This window comes from Coturnix japonica, chromosome 18 (assembly GCF_054131305.1).
Source record: "Coturnix japonica strain WE chromosome 18, WE-NBRP24, whole genome shotgun sequence".
Lineage (NCBI taxonomy): Eukaryota > Metazoa > Chordata > Aves > Galliformes > Phasianidae > Coturnix > Coturnix japonica.
Genome location: NC_140680.1, coordinates 1,470,874 through 1,486,936, shown reverse-complemented (window position 1 = coordinate 1,486,936; position 16,063 = coordinate 1,470,874). Strand labels below are relative to the sequence as shown.

At 42.6% G+C, this 16,063-nt stretch overlaps 2 protein-coding genes across 16 annotated transcripts in view; both read left to right on the top strand.

Moving 5' to 3' along the window:
* LOC107320035 (C-terminal-binding protein 2) overlaps window positions 1–3,201 on the top strand; it is a 61,207-nt gene extending 58,006 nt beyond the window's left edge. The window contains exon 9 of the mRNA XM_085519081.1: window positions 3,054–3,201. Coding sequence (XP_085375207.1) covers window positions 3,054–3,060 — 7 coding nt within the window. The 3' untranslated portion in view covers window positions 3,061–3,201. The remainder of the gene's footprint in view (window positions 1–3,053) is intronic.
* Window positions 3,202–3,320: 119 nt separating this feature from the next.
* The window catches only part of KDM3B (lysine demethylase 3B), a 51,522-nt gene continuing 38,779 nt past the window's right edge, over window positions 3,321–16,063 (top strand). For 13 of the 15 annotated variants that reach the window (XR_014935563.1, XR_014935562.1, XR_014935561.1 and 10 more), the window contains exons 1-2: window positions 3,321–3,630; window positions 14,266–14,433. Coding sequence is in view for 6 of the 15 variants with exons in the window: in XM_085519058.1 (XP_085375184.1) it covers window positions 3,460–3,630; window positions 14,266–14,433 (339 nt within the window). In the remaining 9 variants the exon portion in view is untranslated. Of the gene's footprint in view, window positions 3,631–14,265; window positions 14,434–15,654; window positions 15,670–16,063 lie in introns of those variants that run through there. The other 2 variants (XM_085519060.1, XM_085519061.1) reach the window with 2 other exon arrangements.

Sequence of the window (16,063 nt, the reverse complement as noted above, 5' to 3'; positions counted from 1 at the left end):
GATTCTGGAGAACTTGCTATCAACAAAGACTGACAAACTGAAGAAGCAGTCATCTTCGGGGTTCAGAGACAGCTTTGGGTGCAGCTCAGTACTTAGTACTTGCTTATTTGCCTTCTCAAAAGTTGAAAGTGTGGCTTTTTTTTTTTTCCCCTCCCTCTCCCCCAAAATATTAGGTTAAATAGATGCTTTCAGCAGGCTGAGAAAGAACCAGTTCCCCTTTGAGACAGTTAAGGGTTTCATGTCTTATCTTTGAAATTCCTAAGTTTCTTCATAGTTCTTTAAAATATCTAGGGCAGATACAGCTTCCAAAAAAGTCTTTTGAGCATCTCTCTAAATATAATAATCTGTCTTGAAATCTGTCCGCTGTTTTATCAGCATCTCACGTCAGGATTAATATCAGACAATTTATAAGAAGCGCAGATAATGGAAAAAGAAATACAGTTCTGAGGACAGGCATTGTACAAATTGGTATTTGGGCATCACCATACCTGTTTCCTATTAAAGCCAATTGTATCCCTGTAGGCAGAAAGTAACAAAGGTGAAAATACTGCCATTTAGTGAAAACAACCTGGTGCAATCATTCTTAATAGATGTAGGTGAAAGAAAGCAACTTGTCTCTGCTGATAGTGACTCACTGTCAAGTTAACTGTGACTCTGAGAAAACAGTAAAGAACAAATGATTTTCACAATAACATCCCTGTTCTGATGTCAAGTGTTAGCATCTATTCCTCAATCCAATTTCAATCAGTGCTACTGTGTCTTGAATGCACAAGCAGAAAGAAGTGAAATGCTGCACGTAAAATTCTGAAGAACGAAGCATGTTGAAAAGGACTAGGGTTGGGGCACTGTACTATTCTACATGAAGACTGTTGAAATGTAGCAGGTACTCATGACAACAGCATCCCATTAACAGAATCACAGAATGTTTTGGGTTGGAAGAGACCTCAAAGATCATCTGGTTCCAACCACCCTGCCATGGGCAGGGTTGCCAATTGCTAGATTGAGCACTAGATCAGGTTGCTCATGGCCCCATCCAACCTGGCCTGGAACGCATCCAGGGATGGGGCATCAGTAACCTCTCTGGACAGCCTGTTCCATGACCTCACCACCCTCTCAATGAAAAACTTCCCCCTCACAGCTTATTTAAATCTCCCCTATTCTAGTTTAAAACTATTCCTCTTGTCCTATTGCTACCAGACTTGTGTAAAAAGTCAGTCTCCCTCCTGTTTATAATCTCCCTCTAAGTACTGGAAGGACATAGTGAGGTTTCCTCCAGACTGAACAAGCCATGCTTCTTCAGTCTGTCGTTGTATCAGAGGTGCTCCAGCCCTCAGATCATCTTTGTGGCCCTCCTCTGGACCCTCTCCAACAGCTCCACATCTTTCTTATGCTTGGGGCTCCTAACCTGGATGCAGTACTCCGTGCAGGGCCTCACAATGGTTGAGTAGACAGAGACAATCCCCTCCCTCGCTCTGCTGCCACCCCTCTTTTGATGCAGCCCAGGATACTGTTGGCCTTCTGGTCTGCAAGCCCCTAAGTCCTTCTTGGCAGGGCTGCTCTCAGCAAGTTCTTCTCCCAGTCTGTATATGTATCTGTGATTGCCCTTACCCACAGCTTTGTTGAACCTTATTACGCTCACACTGGTCTGCTTTTTGAGCTCATTAGGGTCCTTCTGGATGGCATCCCTTTTTTCTGTCATATCAACTGCACCATTCAGTTTATCATCTGCAAACTTGCTGAGGGTGCATTCGATCCCATCATCTGTGTCACTGATAAAGATGTCCTTGGAGGACACCGCCAGTCACTGGCCTTCACCTGAACATAGACCACAACTCTCTGGCTTTGGCCTTCCTTATCCACTGAGTAGTTCAGCCTTCAAACTCATACATCTCTTCAGTTCAGAGACGGAAGTGTGGTGCAGTACCATGTGAAAGGCCTTGCACAAGTCCAGGTAGTTGCCCAAGTCCATCAGTTGCCATTTTCTTTGTTTACCAATGCTCCATCATAGAAGGCCACCAGATTGGTCAGGAATTATCTGCCCTTGGTGAAGTTGTGTTGGCTCTATCAGATCACCTCCTTGTCCCTCATGTGCTTCAACACATCTTCCAGAAGGATGTGTTTCATTATGTTCTCCGACGCTGACATGAGGCTTAGTGGCATGTAGTTTCCCAGATCTTCCTTTCTCACTTAAAAAAGAGTGATGTTTCATAGTTTCGTGCGGGTTGGAAGGGACCTTAGAGATCATCGAGTCCAGCCCCCGGGATTCGAGCCTCTGTGTAGCAGAGCGGCACTTCTACCACTTGCGCCACAGGGGGGATTCGAACTCCGGGCCCCAGTGTTGCAAGGCGGCGTCTTTAACCACTGCGCCACTGGGGCACAATGTTTCCCTTTTTCCAGTCATGGGGGACTTCACATCAGAGCTGCAACTTTTCAGATATGATGTATTTCAAAACCAATGGATTGGCAGCCACATCCGTTGGTTGTCCACGTCCCTGGGGTGTATGTAATCAGGCCACTTAGACTTGTACACATTTATTCTCATAAGACAGCCTCAGAATTGCTTTTCTCTTACAGTGGGAGGGATTTTGCCTCCCCAATTCCCACCTAGAGGTCCAGGGATGTGAGGGACACATGAATTCTGTCTGCCTGTGAAGACTGAGGCACAGAACTAGTGGGGTACCTCAGCCTTCTTTGTGTCTATTTCCGGTTTTCCCTTCTCAATAGTCAAAGAGGTGCACTCTTCTTGGCCTGTGTCTAATCCCTAGTTATTTTCACATCCCTTGCCAAGCAGAGTTCCATCTGTGCTTTGGGTTTCCTGACCCCGTCTCCACACGGTATGATATATCATAATTATCCCCTAATAAATGCCATTAAAAAACTGCATCAACTAACAGAGAAGAACCCAGACTAGTGATATTGCTTTTACTACGGGGCCAACTCAGAGCCATCTAAACCAACTCAAACCCCACTTGTGCAGCTGTTACTGTATCTGATTTATAACGTCCATTTACCTCGAAATTTAGGTAAAAACTCCTTAATTTCTGTTATTTCAGGCACTGAACCCGGAGTTCATAGGCAGCTCTGCCGCAGGAAGGCCTCCTCCTCCTACGGCGCCTGGCCGCCGATCGGCCCTCGGCTTCGCGACTGCTCCAGGCTCTGTCCGCGGCCGCCGCAGCTCTATGACCACAGGGCTCCCGTTCCTCCGCCGCAGCACAGCCCGGTCCGCCGCCGCCGGCCTCACAGACAACAGCGCAACCGCAGCCAACCAGGCCGGCGCTGCGCAGAGCATTCTGGGGGAGAGGAAGGAGGGAGGGAAGACCGTCGTAGCGAGGTGCATGCCGGGATCGGGGCGGGCGGCGCTCGGAGGCCTGGAGAGGGGCAGTCGTTCCGTCGGTGACTCGGGGCCGCGTCGGTTGGTGGGCTCGGGCCGGCGGCGCAGGAAGCTTCTGTTCGGCGGGGATGGCGGACGTGGCGGCTTCCCCCGTGGGAAAGCGGCTCCTGTTGCTGCTGGCGGCGGCGCCGGGCGAGGGCGAGGCGGCGGGGCCGGACTCTGGGCCTGCGCTGCCCTCCCGGGCCTGGCGGAGCGGCACGGTGCGGGCTATGAGCGGAGCGGTGCCCCAGGACCTGGCGGTGAGGACCCGGCGGCGGTGACGGGGCGCGGGCGGGGGTCGCGGGCCGGGCCGGGCCGCCCGCGCGTGTGCTGCGGCCTCCCGCCGGCGGCGCGGGCTGGGCACGGCTGCGGGGCGAGCGGCCCGCTGGCCTATGGCCGGGGCTGTGCAGCACTGCACTCCTCCCGGCCGGGTCGCGGTGGCGCCGTGCTGGCGACCCTTCTCTGTAGAGCTCTGCCCGCGCTGTTCCCTGCGCCTGCCGGGACACGCTTCGGGCCGGGGACGGCGGGCCTGGCCTGTGGGAGCGCGCTGCTGTGGCGTGCGTCGGGCGGAGGGGAACCGACGGCCTCAGCTGCTGTGATTTCTGATAGCTGAAGTACAGAACTGCTGCTTGTGTGCACAACTTTCCGGTGCTGTTTCCTGGGAAGATGTTAAGTATTCTTGATCAGGTTAAGTGCGGTCCCGTGTTTAAATTTGTACTTTTGTGTTGTGGTTGGTGGTTTTTAGGTCTTGGAGTCTGTTTTCATCTGCAGCAATTTGCATTTCGTGTAATGCATTTAACCACTTTTGGTTTTGTTTTGCTTCTCTCTGGTGTAGCGCAGTGAGATGCGTGGCTGGAGATTGTAGAAGGAACTCCGGACAGACATCCTAGTTGTTGTTCTTTGTGTGTGCCAGTGGTAGTATTTGTTGTGAGTGACGGTGTGCTTTGCAAACCCATGTGGCCTGGCATTTACCAACTGTGTCAGAGGACAGGGTGATGTACTATTGCTGCTCGCTTGTTTATTTAAGCTGGAGGCAAATAAATAAGTGTATAGAAGAGGGAATATTGAGACAGAAATTAGGAGATGTGTATGAGACTGTCTGAAATGTGGAAGCACGTTAGGGCTGTGACCTGGTCTGGAAGGCCACTTTTGTAACAGACTGGATTCGACGTGTGTATGGGAACCGTTGAATCACAGTCTGGATTCCTGATTGATCACCTGATGTGAGCACTGAGTCAGCTGCGGGAGCACTGGTGAAGGCAATTCACCAGTGTGATCAGAAGGGGTGGAGTCAGGCTCCACCTCTCCTAGATCCCATTTAAGGGCTGACTGCCACTGAGGAAGAATCTCTCTGGAGATCGCTCCTTGTGGAGTTTCTTGTGAGCCTACAACACTGGTGAGCACTTCTTGTTTATTTCTGATTATCTTTTCCAGTTTGATAATCATATCAGTTTAACTTCTCTATATTCTGTACAACATCTGTATACTGTTGATCCTGCAATGTGTATTGGTACCCTTATGTTATGGTTCCACTTGATGCAGATGTGATTATGATGTCAAGAGTGTTTGCAATACTCGTTCCTACTGCTATTTAGCTATGTGACCTGGAGGTGTGTTGCTCGGACTGCTAAAAATAACTCATTTGTGTTGTTGTCAGTCGTGTGACATGTTAAACTACTTTAACAAAGGAAAAAAAAAATCAAATCCTATGCTTGATAGCATAGAAAATAATTTGTTGTTTCCTTGACTTACTTGAATTCATAGCTTTCCTGTAGTGCTGCTGTTCTCAGCCCACTTTTTTTCAAGAATAACTTCTGTTTCATACTGTTCTAATGATGCAGTTGTTGCTAAATATTGTATTTTCTAAATCTGTACAAGAGCTACTGAATACAAACTGTCTAAAATACACAAGGTGAATTTCTCATAGTTCTGTACTGTGGAACATTTAGCGTTGTAATTGATCTTTCTGTTTATAATGAACGCTGCTTTGACATTGTTAATCAATAAAAAGGGTCAGAATGATGAGAAGCTGAGGACACTTGAGTTGTCCAGTCTGGAGAGAGGGCTCAGAAGCAACCTCATTTCTCTGCAAGTTCATAGAAAGAGAGGTCCTGGTCTCTTTTCCCTTGTATTTAATGAAAAGATGTGTGGGAATGACACAAAGCTTCTCTAAGGAAAGTTCAGACTGGGCATCAGGGAAAGCCTCTTTTCTGTGAGGAGGGTCAAGTGTCTAGGGAAGTTGTTGATGTCCCTGTGCCCATTGTTGAGGAGACATTTGGATAATGCCCTCAGTAATGTCCTTTAAATTTTACTTAGTTCTGAGGTGGTCAGCCAGTTGGACTAGATGATCTTCCAAGGTCTATTCCAACAGAACTTTTCTGTTCTGTCCTGTCAGGAAAAAGTCATCTTTCAAAATTCATTCAGCCAGAAATGAGGACTTGGTACCAGTTCAGGAATTACTGTTCTGAGATAATGAGGTGAAATAGGTCTGAAGAAGGCTAGAAAAAAAATATCTAATCTACTCTCTGAATTAAGACTGTGTTTTCTCATGATAACCTGTAAAGATTGTTTTTCTTAGTAGCTCATAGTCTTACGTTCACTTTTGAGAAATACAGAGCAGTTTTATATCTCTGCCTTTCCAAAGCAGGAAGGTGGAGAGCAGTTAAAAAGCATGGAATTTCAAACAATTCAGAAAGTTGTTAAAATAGTATTTTAATACTGGAAATGCAGTGTTACTACAAATGCATGTTGTAGTCTAAAGTGCCTTATTCGTAAGGGATTTTATGAGAGTACATTTTTTTGTTTTTAAAGTAAGGATGTGGCATCTCTACAGAGCTGGATTTAGGTTTGGGTGCTCGCTATCAGTTTTGAGCTGTTACTTGAAAGCCTTCTTGACAATAGGAAAAAATGTGGAGAAAAAGCACACATGCTGCCCAAATGCAGTAGTCAGGTTTACGTCTGCTGTGGAATTTGGTGTTATTTGTCTGAGACTGAATGGGAAGTTTGTAGAGGCATTCAGATTGCAGTAAATGTTGCAAGATGAGTTGGCTGATAAGCAGTTGAAATAGGGACTCTGGAAGTGGTGGGAATGTTCACTACAACCTAGGAGAGTCATATGGTATCCACACTGCTTTCTCTACTACTCGTCATTGCTTCATTCTGTCCTGCAAGGATGGTCATAATCTTGGATCGTTCTTCCTGTCAGCAAGACATGTACATGAGATAGCATGTTGGAAGCTCTTATGAAGTTATATACAGACCCCCAAAAGTGGTTTGAAGTGTTTCATTCACTGTCTCCTATTGTTGCAGTTGAAGGTAGAATGCTGGCCTGGATGTGTGTTCTTCAGGCCAGTAGGTATAGCATACCTATAATGCTTCTTGTTATGAAATAAATATTTGAGGACCAACAGGATATTGAACATTTTTTTAAAAATGAATTTTTATTTACTTGGCAAGTAAAATACTGTTCTTTGAAAGAGAGCTGATTGCAAAGCAGTGGGTATACACTTTCCCTGCTCACTGTATGATACTTTTTTTGGTGTCTTAGTACAAAGTATTATGAATTCTTGTTGTGTCATCTTGTTTTTCCACTGTCTTCCAACATGTGAGATGCAAATTTTTCAGTGGCAATTTCTATTCATCCTGTGAGCAATCACAGAATCATGGGGTTGGAAGGCACCTCCAGTGATAGAGTCCAATCCCCTTGCCAAAGCAAGTTCCCTATGCCAGGTTGCACAGCTTGGTGTCCAGGTGGGTCTTGAATATCTCCAGAGAAGTAGACTCTACACCCCCCCCCCCCCAGGCAGCCTGTTCCAGTGCTCCGTCACAATATCTTTTGTGCTTCTTGTGACTGCTTTTATCAAGAATCAAAAGCATCAAGAGCAGTTCTGTAACTACTTACTTACCGTGAAATGCAAGTAAAGGGGATGTTAAAAGGGAGATGGATTACCTCTCTGCAGTTGTAGCTTAAGTAAGTTGCTAGTTTTCCCTCCTAGCTGGATCAGTATAGAAATTCTTAAGATAAAACTGTGAAAACTTGAGGACTGAGATAAACACAGCGTAATAAGTAGAGCAAAAGCTACACACACAAGCAAAGCAAAATACTCTCTACTTCCCATCAGCAGGCAGATGGAAAGTTGGACTCCATCATGTGTAGTGTTTGCTTGAGAAGACACATGCTATAACTACAAACACCCTTCCTTTTACCTCTTCCGTGCCCAGCTTTTGTTGCTGAGCACTATGTTATGTGGTATTGAGTATTCCTTTAGTCAGTTGGGATCAGCTGTCCTGACTGTTCCCTCCCAGGTTTTCATGCACCTTCAGCCTCCTTGCTAGCTGAGCAGTGTGAGAAACAGAAAAGTCCTTGACTCTGTGTAAGCACTACTCAGCAACAGCTGAAACATCAGTGATTTGATCAATGTGCTTTTCATCACAAATCCAAAACAGTGTCATAGCAGCAGGAAGTTAACCCAATCCCAGACCAGTACCTCTGTGTAGCTCCATTGTGATCTCACAGAAGCATTTGAAGAAGTGTCTTTCCAGGAAGACAGCCAGAATGTAGTGTTGTGCGTTGTGTTGGTGTTTAGTCCCCTGGTAGCTTCTTAATGTGGTCATTATATGCATTTGCTTATACATTAACTTTTCTTGGTAGCGTCAAGAACGCTGTCGAAGAAGACATGGTGCTTCCAGTTTCAAGTGCCAATTAAAGAACTGAAACAAAATTGTTTTTTATCTCTGTATAGCTCTTGTCCTGAGGTTACTGTGCTTGTGACTCCAGTTGCACAGTGCTTCAGGCTTTCCCTGCTGAACCATCACTGCCTGCATTTAATAGTTTGTGCCACCTCCTTTTGATTAGACTCTATCTAATCAAAGCATTTACCTTTTCAATCTGTAACTGGATTTCTTTCTTCTGCAATTTCTAAGCCTGTTTTACTTCAAAAATATTCTTTCTGCTTCCCTGTTGTTATCACTGACTGACTAACTGATCTTGCTCTTGTGAGGTAGTGCTGCTTAGTAGTGACTACCTTGTATTGCCAGTACTTGCTGTAAAAAGTCCCTTTTTGTGTCTTGCCTATGTTAGGTTATGGTGTTTCTTTTGTGAAACAGGAATTTGAGGTTTCCTTGTATAGTCCCTAGGCTTAAAGGGAGGATTAGGTAATGTACATTGGAGGTCTGCTACAGACCGCTTGACCAAGTGGAGTTAACAGATGGGGCTCTCTACAGACTGATAGGAGCAGCCTTCCATTTTCTGGCCCTGATCCTCATGGGGGACTTCAACAATCCTGATACCTGTTGGAGGAACAGCTTTGGCAGGACATAAGCAATCAAAAAGGTTCCTGAAAGGTATTGGTGATAACTTCTTTCTCTAAGTGACAGAGAACCCGATGAGGAGAGGGGCTTTTCTGGACCTCATTCTCACCAGTAATGAGTAGAACTTGGGAATATGAAGATCATAGAATAGAATTACCAAGGTTGGAAAAGACTTCTGAGTTAAGAATCCTTAGGGCAGTGAGAAGAACGAATAGCAAACTTACAACCTTAGACTTCATAAGGGCGTGAATAGAGTACAGTGGGAGAAGGCCCTGGAGGAAGGAGAGGCTTAGGAAAGCTGGTTAATATTCAAGGATCACCTCCTCCAAGGGTGGTGTAACTCAACAAAGAAGTCAGGCAGAAATGCTGTGGGGCCTGTATGACTGAACAAGGAACTCCTTACCAAACTCAAATACAAATGGAAGAGTACAGAGGAATGAAGCTGTAATGGATAACCATCTGAACATCCAGAGATGAAGTGAGGAACACTAAAGCCTTGATGGAAGTGAATCTGTCCAGGGATTTCAAGGACAACAAAAGAAAATCTTCTGTAAATATGTCAGTGACGAAAGGAAGACCAGGGAAGACATAGAGCCACTGTTAAATAAAACAGGAGACCTGGATACCCAGAACAGAGAGAATGTTGGTGTAGTGGATGCTTTCTTTGTCTCGGTCTGTACCAGCTATACTGACCCTCTGCAATCCCAGGTCCTGGAGACAGACTGGGGGAAAATTTGGAGCAAGAATCAGGTCAGGCAGTATACAAGCTGGACGTAAGTCCATGGGCCCCAATGGGATGTACCCACAAGTACTGAAGGAACTGGCAAATGTTACTGTGAGGCTGATGTTGGTGATCCTTGGTCAATCATGGAAACTATGGAGAAGAGCTTGGTGACTAAAAGAAGGACAGTGTCCCTGCTTTCTTCAAGAAGTACAGGTTGGTCTGTCTCTAATCAAACACTGGGATGGAGATGAAGCCTTTCCAGACGTGAAAGAAAAGAAAACCAGGAGTAGCCAATGTGAATTCCCCAAAGAGAAGTCATGTTTGACTAACTTCATGAGTTTCTACGATGAACTTACAGGCCTGACTGATGAAAGAGTGGTGAACGCTGTCTTTCTCAACCTCATTAAGGCCTTTGACATTTTACCCTATAAGATCCTTGTAGAGAAGATCTTGATGTATGGACTGGACAGGCAGACAGTGAGGTGGATCAAAAAAGGTCTCAATGGTCAGACCCAGAGTGTAGTAATTGTTGGTGGTGCAAAGTGATGAGTGGAGTATCCCAGGTGTCAGCACTGAGTCTAGTCTTGTTTTACATTTTCATTACTGATCTGGATGATAAAAGCAGTGTATATTCTCAGCAAATTAGCAGATGACCCAAAATCTGGGGGAGTGGTTGATGTACTGGAGTGTCATACAGCCATCCAGAAGGACCTTAATGGGCTTGATAAATGAGCTGATGGGAACCTCATAAAAGTTCAACAGGGAGAAGATCAAAAGTCCTCCAGCTGGGAAAGAACAACCAGTAAGTACTGTGGATCACCCAACTGGAAAGCGGCTTTACAGAAGATGTGGAGATCTCCAAGTAGTTAATGAGTCAACAATGTACCTGTGGTACAAATAACTCTAACAGTATTCTGGGCTGCATTAGGCAGAATATTCTGAGCAGTTTGATGCAGGTGATACTTTCCGTCTTCTCAGTACTCGTCACCGCTGGAGTGCCGGATCTGGTTCTGACATGTGCGTGGTCTGCTCCCCTCACCATTACAAGAGTTCATACTGGAATTTTATGAGTATAAACAAATACCTAATGGGAGAGTGCAGTGAGGATGAAGCCAGGCAACAGGAATAGAGGGCAAGGTGAGGGTAACTGAAAACAGGTTGCCTGCAGGGGTGGTGAAATCTCTCTCCATGGTGTATGGGAACTGTTGAGTCACAGCATGAACTGTGATTGAGCACCTGGGGAAAGTACCAGGTCAGCCCTGGGAGCACAGGTGAAGGCAGTTTGTGCAATAGGAAGGGATGGAGCCTGGCTGCATCTCTCTTAGACCCGATTTAATGACTGACTGGCACTGGGGAAGGATCTCGGGTTGGAGATCCTTCTTTGGTAGAGCGTTCCCTGTGAACCTGGGATCTTCTGATGTGGGTAAGCAATCTTCCCTTCTTTTATAGCACCTTTCATTGTGTTGATCCTTCCTGTTTTTACATCTCAGGTGCAACACCTTGTTCCATCATATTGGTCTGTCCAATTGCTAGACACTCTCAGAAGATATGTAATTTTAGTCCTGAGCAGTTGGCTCTGGATAGCCTTGTCTGAGCAGGTGGGTTGGATCAAATGCCCCTTAGAGGTTCCTTCCAGCCTCAACCATTCTGTGATACCTGTTAGTCAGTGCCAGCCTTTAAGCATAGTTCCTTTTCATAATTGTGGTGAGATTTTTTTTTGGCTGTATGATTATATTTATTATATATAATTATTACTGACATATAATACATATAATATATATATATATATATATAAAATCATACAGCCAAAAAGAATATATATATAATATAAATATAATATATATATATTATATAAATCCATATATACTTAAATATTATATAATAATATTATAATAGACATAATATATCATATATTATAATATTATAAATATATATAACACCTATATATATATACACACCTATATATATCTATAACCTATATATATATAAACACCTATATAACCTAGGATATATGTGTTTCAGGTTGGACTTGAAGCTGAAAGTTTTCTGTGCACAGGCATGAACTTCATTGTAGTTTGCTGCTATGGATTTCAAATTAGTTCTTTGGATGCACTGGCAATTTGAAAACTTTTGTAGTTCAATTATTTTTATTTTTTAATCTAATTTAATGCAGGTGTTAGCTGAATGAGATCTCAGATGTCTCAAAGTTGTAATATTAGTATCTACCTACCTTCCTTTTTTTTTATTTTTAAGTTTCTTTACTTGTTGACAGTGTGGTTCTTTTTGATGAGTAAAGATGAAATGGCTTGTCCAGGGTCATGCAGGAAGCTTCTGATGGAGCTTCAATTCCCTAATTGAACCTGTGCCTCTGTCTACTCTAGCATCTGAGAAAAACAGCATGTGTTAGAAGTGCCGCTCTGCTACACAGGAGGCTCGAATCCTGGGGGGTTGGACTCGATGATCTCTAAGGTCCCTTCCAACCCGCATGAGACTATTACTATTACTATTATTACTTTATATAATATACAAAAAAATATATGATATATGTATAATATGATATATGTATATATGTATAATATATATGATATACAAAAAAACCCAAAAAAACCCAACTGTTTGTAACCCTTGTATTTTGATGTGATTTGTTGAAAAGAACAGTGGTAATTTCTCCTGATACAATATACTGTCTTGCACAGGCTTAGAACGACTGCTCTACACATTTCTGTTCAGGAAAGAACTCTACATGAAAAGTTTAGAATTAATTATGGCTTTCCGTGATAGTAAATCAAAGTTTAGAGAGACTCAGTGTCTTATGCATGGGATAAAACTGGGTATTGGACGTGAATTGTGTAAAACAAACTTGCTGCAACTTTTCTGTATTGCAGGGAAGAGGGGTGAGCTTGGTGTGATAGCTTAAGAAGAATTTTCTCCCAGCTCCAGTTCTGGATCTCAGATTTCAATAAGGGAAGCTTAGATCTGTTTTTTTGAGTTAAGTAACAGAAGGTGTTGCTGCTGCTGGCAATCACGGCACCTGTCACATTATCTAGTGAGCGCCTTAAAGTAATGCGGAATGTCCATCCTGAAGTTCATCAGAAACACAGCTTATTTTTTCTGGGATTGTGGAGTCCTGTTTGTTTTTGTTTTTAAACCAGGAAGTAACTTGTTAAATTTGCAGCTAAAGTAGAGCTTTTCCACTTGGTCAATTCGATTTGTTAGAAGTGCGAGATGTATTGTAGTTTAAGACTGGAAGAAATTTCCGTATAGACTGATTTCACATCTGTAACGTGATAAATTACCTTGAGTTGTGTATAAAGCAATACATTAGAAATTAAGCTTATAGATATTACCTTTGGGGGTTGAGTGGCAAGCTGAGCTTCATTGTTTGAATTAATTAATGGCTGTTGAATTTGTCTGCTTTCAGTGATCTTTGCCGAGTGGTTCAAGAGTACAAGCTACAGAGAGGTAGTCTCTTTGTAGTTGTTTATAAAATCCTCCTTTTAATAAAATCCATAAGTACCTTGTGAAAAGACATATTTGAAAGTTGACAATGTTTCTGTATTTCATTTTGACCACCTCTTTCATGTAATCTTAACAATAACAGAGTCATAACATGGTAGTCCTTTCTTTGTCACATTTTATGCATATAATATTAAAAAAGATACATGAAACAGGAAAGGTGTTAGGTTGAATTTTCACTATATTTCTGGAATTTGTTGAATTTGAGGAAGGGATACCTTGAGAAACCCAGTCTTTTTTCTCAGAAGGGCAGTTTAGGCAGTAGTAGACTTGAAGTCTTCAGGAGAGATGCTTCATATTCTTCCCCTCTCTCTGGGCAGCTTTTGCATCTGGAAAAAAGAGGTGAGGAAGAAAAGTGGCAAGAGGAAACCACTCCTAATACAGATTATTGGTAAAGCAGAAAAATTCTTGTTTCTGGTTAGTGCCCAATTATCCTCAGTGGTCTTCTGTGTACTTTATATTAAAGTATATTTTGACTATCCTGATTAAGGTATTTCTTAACTTGCTAGGAATTTCCTCCCCTTACTACTGTTTGATTGTATATGTGTAGTAGGTAAGTTCTGTAGCTTCAGCTACGGACTGGAGGGTGAATGCTTTAATCTTTAACAGCCCTTACTGTTAGGGCATGAAGTGAGGCTTGTAACTCGTTCCTATGCTTAGCATTCTTGTTGGGTAATTGCATGTAGCTTTAATGTGTACCCTTTGTGATGGGGGGGGGGAAGGTATCTGAGAAGAATGATTTAGAACTGCAGTGTATTTTATGTTGTTATACATAATTACCAGGTCATGAAAAGTCTGGTGAGTAGGTATTTCTGGATAATCAGCATAATGTGTAAGATAGCACAAAGCTTCTTATATAGTGTGGGTTTCACAAACACCAGCTTACCTGGCTGAAGGATTTTGGTGCATTTCAGCTCTACAATTATCCATTCTGATACAGGCTGGCTGTTGAAGTGACAAGTAGTTGTCTCTAAATCCCCTGCCATTCCTGGTGTGCAGGAAAGTTACATTGGGTCAGCAGTTATACTTTGGGATAAACAAGCTTTGCATCTTTAGTCGTGTATGGAGGAAGGTAGTATTAGATGCCAGTGATGTGTTTTTTGGCAGTAAGTCATCTTCCATGGTTTAGTAATTGCTATAAATTTCTTTCCATTTTGAAATACAATAGCCATGTAGATGTGATGTTCTCAGGGTTACATTTAAAATACTCATCCTGATTTATTTATTTTTTTCTGACTAAAGCTGCTGTTCCCCTTTTGAAGAAGATTGTAGGATCTCATATATTCTACTCAGTGTCTGAAAGAAGTGATGTGTATTTTTCTTTTTTTTTTCTTAACTAAATCAGATTTTTGTGGAATTTGATGGCTGTAACTGGAAGCAACATGCCTGGGTAAAAGTCCACGCTGAAGAAGTTATAGTGCTGTTGCTGGAAGGTTCGTTGGTGTGGGCACCTCGAAATGATCCAGTTCTGCTTCAAGGGGCTCGAGTCTCACCAAAACAGTGGCCTGCTCTGGTGAGTATTTGGCTGAAGGTTTTCATATCCTTCAGAGATCTACATCAGCGTGACCATGCATTACAAGATGTGGGTATAGTACAGGACTTCATTGTACAGGTACTAAAACTTGATTTAAGACAGATTTTTGTCTTTTGTAAAGAGGAGAATAACTGGGAGTTGTAGTGCCCTTGTGAAGACAGTTACTTACTTATAGTTCCTGCTCTAGAAATGAGAAGCCTACAGGAATGAAATAATACATTTGTCTGAGGAAATGTGTTACGTACAAGGATGATTACTTTTCTCAATTCTAGAACTTGGAGTGTTAGGCTTATCTAAAATTATAAGAATAAGCCTTTGTGTCTTATTACGGACTTGGTAGAGCTCTATATGATAGAGATTGCTACATCGTATTAGCAGGCATTCCTGAAAGTCCTTGGGGGAAAAGAATGAGGCTCTGGACTGTGCCTGATCTATTAGCAGTATAGGTTGCATACTCCTAATCTAAACTACAAAAATTTGTTTCTTTGTTGTCGGTGTTAATTAACAGGATGTGCAGATCCTTCTCTTGTTACATGGAGTGGTAATCCATGTTGCTCTTCACATGGCATTTAGATGCCATGAGGCTGGAGACTGTCTTTTAGCCAGAATTGCCAGTATATATCCATCCTTCAGACATCCTGATGAGTAGCGTACAGTGAAGAGGATTCCTTATGTCCTTGTTTCTTGTTGTAGTGCCTTTTGAAGAGGAAAGGCCATATGTAAGAATCGTACTCAAGTTATATGTGGTCTGATTTTTATTATTTCACCTTTCTTCTGTTCTTTTTATGTCATCCTTGAACTACTTGGGATGCTTGTCCACTTTTTAATTCTACATCCTATGCATGAGCCCATTGGAATATTTTTTCGAAACAAAAAACTTTTGCCTTGGTAGAATCTGAACTTGGTATCTTAAATGAATGCTTGAACTCAAAGCAGAAAGTTTGATGCTGCATCTCTCTCAGGAATTTTTTTTTCTCCCACAGTTGCCTGAAGGCAGAATAAAACCAGGCCTTTACGGTAGAGATTCTTTGGACAGAATGTGTGGTTTTTTTTGTTTTTGTTTTTTTTTTTTTTTTTTTTCTGTAGGTGGAACTTTCCTTTCAATGGGAAAATAAATGTGCATTGTCAGTATCATGAACAAGAGAATGGAGTGTGAATAAACTTGATGAGCAGTAAAGACAAAAAAAGTCATAAATACATTTGTGTTAAAATCATGTAAGTGCATTCATGAGACAGATTACACATTTCCAATATGCCAGGGGTTAGTAATTTCTTCTTCTGCCAGCAAATTACATTGTCAGGTTATTGTTCTGAGTCTGCTGCATATTCTTCCATTAGTAACGTATTCTACAGTTTGTTAGTAGTACACCTGATATGAGCTTCAAATTTGCATAAAACAGTAGCAAAAAACTCTTCCCTTCACTTACATGTCCACAAAGTGCTTTCATGTAACTTTTGTGCATGAATGAAAATTTCTGTTGCAGAGGCTATATCTGAGATACAAGGGTTTATCCGAAAGTAATACTTCCTATTTTACGATATTTGCCCACGATGTTGGTGGTATGACAGCAGAGATTTAACTTTTCTGTCAGTATTGTGTTATGTTTTG